Here is a 7623-nt window from a genome sequence, read left to right as displayed (position 1 = left end):
AAGAGCGTATGTTGTTTGTAAGCATATTTTGTTACTAACTTGTTATAACTGAATACATTGTTCGCAAAGTTGGAGAAAACATTGCCAAAGTATTGGTATGGGGTTTTTTTTGATATCCAATGCTGTGCATTGCTCCTAGATGACCTTGAAAAGAGGAAACGTCTACGGCAGAAGAAAGCTCGTGATGAACGACGACGTGAACGCAGAATTGAGATAGAAGAAAACAAGAAACAGGGCAAATGTAAGTCATGATTGAGCATAACTGGTGGATTTCCAGTCATCTTTGAGCTGATCTCTTGAGCTATAGGATGAACTCTTAAGGCCTTTAGTTTGTAGTGTATGCTTAGAAAAAGATGACAAGGTATTAGAACCAAAGTCAGTAGACATAGAATGCAAAATATAAGCTGTTTTAGTCAGGATGTTAAATGATGTTATGTAATTGCTGCATACGTGCAAATTTATGGGAGAGGCAGAGGGCATTCGAGGGCACAGCTATCTCTGCGGTGTATATAGCTCTTAGGATTCTCAATTTGTGTTTCTATAGTAGTCACGAGAGAGTGTGAAAAGTGAAGAAGGAAAAAAAATGCCTAGGAACTGCTTCCATCCAGCAGCAGGGTTTGTACCGGTCTCTAAAATAGGGGGTGGAAAGAAAATTGAGCTGTCGCCTCCTAGGCTTCCTAAACCAACTTGCATATTGACAGTCCTTCCCCACATTGTGTAGTGCTTTAATTTAAAACCTCTTTCTAGATCCAGAGGTCCATATTGCTTTAGAGAATCTGCAGCAGTTCCCTGCTTTTACCTCTTGCCCTGGAGAAACTACCAGCATTGATCATCAGAGCTTCTGTCTGTCTCCTCTTGGCAGAAGCCCTGTGTTCCAGACAGGTGAGCATCTGGAAAAACACATCACATCTAGCTCTTGATTGTTCTTTTGGGATCTACTGCTGAGGTCATCACACTAAACTTTCTAAATACTGATCAAAGACTGCTTCTTTCCTGGATTGCCTATGAGATCATACACAAAAGGCTGACATGGCTAAGAAATACTCTGGTCCTTTGTCTGGTCCTTTTACTACCTCTATTGATAGTATGAGATCTGCACTGTAGTTACCCCATCTTTTAAATCTTTGCTGAGGCAGAAGAAAGGAAAAAAGATCCCCCAAAAGGGGAAAAAAAAGTGTGATGCCAGGAAAACACTACTGGCATTTTTTCTTTCTACCCTCTCCATCTTCCCCACTACGTTATACTAAAATAAAACATAGTTGGTGAGCACTCAGTTAGGTTGATGTCCAGTGATGCTTTACCAGATGTTTTATCTTGCAGTTCATAAAAAATATTAAATAGAAACTATTCTTAAATGTTTTTCTCAAACCTCCCCCCCCATAACACCCCAAAATAAGCAAACAAAAACCTCAAACAAAAAAAACCCCAAACTTAAATCTCCCTTAAATAAAAAGATTGAGGAAATTTGAAAGGTCCCACCGTGTGACTAATGGATGGAACTGATGAGATAAAAATGGTTAATTACACAAGATAATAAAACTTTATTTGTTTCATCCTGATAAGCAGGATAATGAGTGCCTTTGGCACATGCAACTGGCTTTAATTATCTGCTGCTTTCTCTGTAGAGTCTATTCCAACTCCGCTGTCACCTGCTGCCAGCCAGGTTAGCCCATTGCTCTGTGGGAGTTTAGAAGAGGAGTCTCCCTTCCCTTCCTTTGCCCAGGTAGGCCATGTAGCAGAGTAAATCTTGTCAGAATTGCCTGTGTCTCAGGTGGGGATTAGCCACAAAACCAATGTGGGGTAAATCTTATGGAGACAACATAGGGTTTGAGTGCTTGAAGGGGTTCCTAGGTTTTCTTGCAATGTAGGGGATATGTAGGATTGTTCTAGTTCATGGGATTTTATCGTATCTCACAACTTTTTTCATAGATGTTGAGAGTTGGAAAGGCAAAACCAGAAACATGGCCCAAAACAGCTCCAAAGACAAGAGGTAAGAAAATTTGGTATTACTACTTCAGGTTCTTTGCCATGCATCTAAATCCAAGAAATCTTGTAACTTCACAAGAAACATCTGGAGTGTGGAGAGGCATTTGCACTGCAGAAGTTTATAGAGCCTTCTCCCTCCCAAGGCCCTTTCCTTCTTTCAGATGAGAACACTCTGGCACTCCCTGTGCCAGTGGATAGTGATGGAGAAAGTGACAGCTCTGACCGCATACCTGTGCCCAGCTTCCAGAATTCCTTCAGTCAAGCTATTGAGGCAGCCCTCCTGAAACTGGACAAACCGTCCACAGCTGATCATTTATCAGGTAAAAGGCGGGGGGGAGGGCATGAAAAAATTCTGAAGTGAAAAAATTGAGTGTTTCCCCTTCTTCCTCTGGGAGAAGTGAGTGTGGCAATTTTGGGGACCAAAAATTGGCCACAGAACAGTTCTGAAAATTGTCAAGTTGTGGTTTCTGAACAGCTTGACTAGGGCTTCTGCTTAAAGTAGCTCTCATAGTGGGAGGTGAGGTGATCTCCAGCTAGCAAAGAATCCTGTCAGGACAAAGATGGCTTTTGACAATCGTGTTTGCCATGTCTCTGCTGGAACTTAATTTAAGCTTTACCTCAAGGAAGTTCAGGTTATGCACTTTTAAACTAAAAATACCTGAGCTGCTGAACTGCCACTAAGCTTGACCAAAATGTCAAGGTAACTGCGAGCTGAAATTTCAAACTTAGGAGTCTGAAGCAAAGTGAGATGAACTTAAACCTCCGAGCCTGGTGCTGGCTGATAAAACTAATTTATAATGCTCAGTTCTGATGTTTAGCTTTGGCTTCTGTTTGGAGGCTGCTCTGAGTGAGGGAGGGCCTGGGAGTTTCGGTGAAATTGAGTATCAGCTCCAGTTGTAGTGGGGTTTGGACATGGATGAGAACGATATTTGTCTGACAGACAAACTGATGCATGCTTGCAGTCCTAGGATCTGCTGTTGCAACTTTAGAATCAGTTAGGCATGTTTATAGGTGTGGTTTAGGTGTGATGGAGTCTCTCTTAGTTTGTCTGCAGTAATTTTTTTGTTAAAATTTTGTTACCTGGTACTCAGTGAGTTGATAGGAAATGTCATGGACCTGTAGAAGTCATTTAGGCTAGGGAAGACCATTTATTATTTCTGTGTGATGTTCCTGTTCCATGAGAAGAATGACAGTATCATTTTAATTCTTCACAGAGGAAAAGGGAGGCAAGAAAAGAAAGAAACAGAAGCAGAAGCTATTGTTCAGCACCTCTGTTGTTCACACAAAGTGATTCTGCTATTCAAGAGAAGTTCCCTCTCCTGGTTTTCTTTTCATTTTGCTTTGTTTTGCTGCTATAGTTTTAAGTATTTAAATTTGAACAGACTAAACTTGTGTTTCCAGGGCTTCTAGGGGGTTCAGGAGGAAACCATGACAGTTACATGTTGAAATAAGATCTTCTGATTCCAACTGCTTAATCAGTTTATACTGAAACAAAGTTTTGAAAGAAACAACCCAGAGACAAATCAGCCAAGGCTTCTAGTCTGTGCAAAGTCTGTTCTTTTGGCCTAAATAAGCAGTATGAAAGTCTTTACTGCTGAGTGGCACTGCCAGAATACTGCAATATTACCTAAGTGAAGAGGCAGAGAGCCTTTATTTCTCTAGAAGTATTCACAGGCAGAAGTCCATCTGACTGACAGTAGTGCTGTTTCAGTAAAGCTGTTGAACTGCTCTCTTGAGAAACTGGTTTCCGCTGGACTGGAGATGGGCAAAAGAGCTTCCTGGCTTTAGAGTGTTAGCTGCTATATCTGTTCTTTTTCTAAAGAGCAAGAATTCCTCCTGTTCTCCTGGCTTGGAAAGATTTAAAGCTGAGGTGAGTGTAAAGCAGAACTTGGCTACTTGGTTTTGAAGTGACTCTTGCTGAATTTGTGTATTTCAAAATGCGTACTGGCACTAGTGGTAGAAGGAACCTCCTGGCTTCTCTCAGTTGTTCAACTCTGTTTTAATGTGGGTGAGTGAGGCTGCTAATTTTGGTTTGTGTTTTTTTTTTTTTTCCCAACCATGGTCTACACATTCTGTGTAACCTGATCATCTAGAATAAACACTCCACCCTAGGGCTCTTGGTTACTACCTGAATATTTTGACAGTGGCTGCTCTTGAATTGGAAGAACAACTGATAGCTGGAGTCTCTAGATAACTTTTATCCCCCAGCAAGAAACCGGGGTCTCTTGTACTGCGATAAGGGCCTGTATCTGCTTGGTTCTGGGACGTAAGTTGATCTGCACTAAGCACCTGGAGCTATAAACGTGCCTCTTCTGGACCCCTCCCCGCTCTTTCTTTGGGTGGTCACATTCTGCACTGCTTGTGGTTTGATTTGAGCTAATGAGTTAAGTGGTGTGGATTTTGTTGAATAAAATGAACTATAGGTGTAATGTACCAGTCAAGGCCAACAGTTGCAATAAATCATACGCACACACACTTACAGTACTGCATGCTTCCTGAGCTAAGCGAACCATCATATCAGCGTGGAGCACAACACCGCTTAGCTGCACGGATGCAGGTCTTGCCTCCCTACTGCCAGATTTCATGCCAGGGAGCTGGTATGAAGTACCACCTCACTGACAGTGCAAGACTGAGAGGTGTCTTCCATTATCATCAGCCCCACTTGCACCAGTGGTCTGCCTGCATTTGCACAGGCTTTAAAAAGTTGATGGGCTCTCTCCCTCTGACACCATGACTGAACTGAGCATGGAAGTGTGTGTTTGAGACGCCTCAAGTCGGGTTTTCTAACAGCACCAGTAAAGTCATGAGTTGTGCCCCTATTTTAAAAGTTCGTCAGTACATTGATGCTTGATTTTGAAGCAAGGGGCTCCGTAATTATACAAGTGCTTCCTCAAGGCACTTAAGCATGTGCGCATGGGAAGCTAGTACCAAAGAGGGTACCTCACAAAACTCTGTATGAGGCTGTAAACCAGCAAGAAGGGGAAGAGGGGGACATAAAGAATACTTCAACTACTACAGGAGGATAGAGGAAACACTTGCAGAACATTCTGTGAAAGCAGCTTGACTTCACGCTTGGTCACAATTAACTACACTTAATGGAAAGACAGTACAGCTTGGCAAAGAGAGTGCAAAGAAATTAAAACGAGATGGCTGAAAGTGGTAACACATCTTGCTGTTAATGCTTCACATTGACCTTGGGAAATTGTTGGCAAGAGTCGAGAAAGCAACTAAGAGAGATTCCAGTATGGAGTTAACTCTGTTCACAGTACTATTGTTTCCTGTTTGTAACAGTCATTTTAAGCCATGGAACAGGAGTAACTACTTAATGTCTAACCAGTATCTGTTGTGTTCTATTATCTCTACACATTTATAGTTGACTTTTTCTTTGCATTGGGAAGAGACAGAATAGCTGGAGCTGGTGTAACTCACCTCCACATCTCACAGGCACTAGAACAAGTAAGGGAAGTGATGCGGGTGAGGAAGACTGTCCCATCAGCAGGGGCAGTCTCCGCAGGACAGCATCTTCAAGTTGTATCTTGTTTTCTTATGGATTCAAGAGATAATACCAGCAATGCTACTTTCCTCTAACTGATTGGTGTAAACTTAATAAATATCTAAGCAGTACTTGTACCTATGAGTTTTATAATGGGTCATACGGAGTTGAGCCTTACAGCTCTACCTTGCATTCCCCGTAATCTCTGCTCCTGTGTACACGACTGGTGCTCTTGTGACTTGGAACAGTGGATAGCCCTATGGATAACAGGTGCACTTGAAGATAAGGTAAAAAACAGTACTATGTTAATACCTTTTCTGTACTTGGAGGAGAATTAACTACATTCCTTGTCCATGCCAACTGCCTAAAGCTCATTTCTACCTCAGCACGAAGATCACATTGAGCTCCCACACTCCTTAAGAGTGCAGGTGGTTTTGACTCCTGGAGTGAAACAGCCAAGTAACCTACTTCTTTTTAAAAAAAAATTTATTTAAGAACACTCAGAATGGGGGAATGAAGTCTAAATATGAACAGATGCTTTTTCTGTCCCCTGCTTTAACACTGATGGTAACTGGTACCATCTTGATTACACAAGTACAAAGTAGAGGTGAACAGTAACTAGTAATGTTCAGTCTGTCTCTGTGCCATCATCATCTTCCTCGTCTCCACTTTGAGACTGCTCTTCTGCAAGGGAACAGCTCAGCAATGATTTCTGTATACACAGTCTTTCCTCTGCAATAAAGAGAGCAACACAGTCATTACTTGATCTCTTCACATAGGCTGGAATATCCTCAGCTGCTAAAGAAAAGAACGTTCCTCAGGTCAAGAATTCAGAAGTAGCCCAGCATGTCCTACAAAACTCCCAGGAACTGGGGCCACATTTTAGGAAAGTGGCTGGAGAAACTCACCTTCATTTGTACAGTTTTGCAACAACCTCAGCAGCTGTCTTCTGTTATATTGAATTAGAAATTTCTGACATGTCCTTATAGTACCTGTAGGAGTCACAAGAACAATATGTATCAATCTACAAAACCAAGTGTTTCAGAGCTGCTAGTGTATTTTCTGAAGATCATTGTATTGAGCGACAAATGCCCTGGGCAACAACTTTATTGACGCAAGTGCTAAGAAGTGGCTGTAGACTTCATTTCCCCACTGCTGAGGTTAAGTGTGGACTAATAATTTCTAACATGTAGTGCCTGTTCTTTGCCCCGGGTGGTTAATTTTCAGGACAGGGATGGTACTATACTTTGAAAAGACGATCTTTTGAAAAAGAAAATATTGTAATATGGTATTTGCTGCTCTGGTTTTGTGTTAAAATGTAATTCAGATTCAAGCAGAATTATTGAGGGTCTCAACAAAGAATTCCTGGTGCCTGTTTCTTATTTAGATCTGCTATAAGCTGCTAAGTTAGAATCATAGAATGTTTTGGGTTGGAAGGGACCCCTAGAGGTCATCTAGTCCAACCCCCTGCAGTGAGCTGGGACACCACTAACTAGATCAGGTTGCTCAGAGCCCCGTCCAACCTGGTCTTGAATGTTTCCAGGGATGGGGCCTCCACTACTTCCTTGGGCAACCCATTCCAGTGTCTCACTGTAAAGTTAGCAAAGCATACGACGGGTCTGTCGCACCCACAGCAGCAAGATGGGGTTCTTCCATATTGGCAGGACTGGTGCGATTAAGCCCCGTGGCCTCCCCCCAGGGACACCGGGGCAGCTCGGGCAGCGGCTGACCTCCGACGTGCAGGGTGTTGAGGGAGCAGTGGTACCGCTGGTTCCGGCTCTCCAGCTGCCTGACGAAGGGGAGCGCGGAGCAGAGCAGCCTGTAGGAGTCCTTGCGGCACCGCAGGAGCACCGTCCCGGTGTAGGCGTTCAGGTACTTCACTGCGGGGGCACAGAGGCACCGGTGAGCCCGCGCCCCCGCGCCCCGGCCCTTCCCAGAGGAGCTCCCCCGAGGGGCGCGGGGAGGCGGGGGCAGCGCGTCCCGTCGGCACCTGTGAAGGAGATGGAGCAGCAGGCCAGGCCGTAGTCCCCGTGCACCCGCCCGATGGCGTCCCTAACGGCGAGGCTCACGGCGCGGTCCTCGATGCACTGCCGGCACCGCGGGTCCTCTGAGACCACCTCGCACAGCACGTACCTGCGGGAGAG

The 7623-nt window shown here is 43.9% G+C and overlaps 2 protein-coding genes across 5 annotated transcripts in view; one reads left to right on the top strand and one right to left on the bottom strand.

Annotated features, from left to right (window-relative positions):
* The window catches only part of RNF10 (ring finger protein 10), a 21796-nt gene extending 17335 nt beyond the window's left edge, over window positions 1-4461 (top strand). For 3 of the 4 annotated variants that reach the window (XM_035898315.1, XM_035898317.1, XM_035898316.1), the window contains exons 12-17: window positions 140-241; window positions 748-882; window positions 1626-1723; window positions 1930-1990; window positions 2130-2306; window positions 3201-4461. In XM_035898315.1, the coding sequence (XP_035754208.1) occupies window positions 140-241; window positions 748-882; window positions 1626-1723; window positions 1930-1990; window positions 2130-2306; window positions 3201-3277 (650 nt within the window). In that variant the 3' untranslated portion in view covers window positions 3278-4461. The remainder of the gene's footprint in view (window positions 1-139; window positions 242-747; window positions 883-1625; window positions 1724-1929; window positions 1991-2129; window positions 2307-3200) is intronic. The other variant, XM_009642830.2, reaches the window with a different exon arrangement.
* Window positions 4462-5707: 1246 nt separating this feature from the next.
* On the bottom strand, window positions 5708-7623 carry POP5 (POP5 homolog, ribonuclease P/MRP subunit; the record flags this gene model as incomplete). The annotated part of the gene is made up of 4 exons (XM_035898354.1): window positions 5708-6211; window positions 6388-6471; window positions 7210-7359; window positions 7470-7623. Coding segments are annotated over 4 exons (492 nt in total), but the record flags the coding sequence as incomplete, so codon positions are not given.

The sequence above is a fragment of the Egretta garzetta genome, unplaced genomic scaffold (genome assembly GCF_000687185.1).
Source record: "Egretta garzetta isolate BGI_Z169 unplaced genomic scaffold, ASM68718v1 scaffold7, whole genome shotgun sequence".
Classification (NCBI taxonomy): domain Eukaryota; kingdom Metazoa; phylum Chordata; class Aves; order Pelecaniformes; family Ardeidae; genus Egretta; species Egretta garzetta.
Note: the sequence above shows the minus strand (reverse complement) of the source record. Positions and strands in the feature narration are given on the sequence as shown.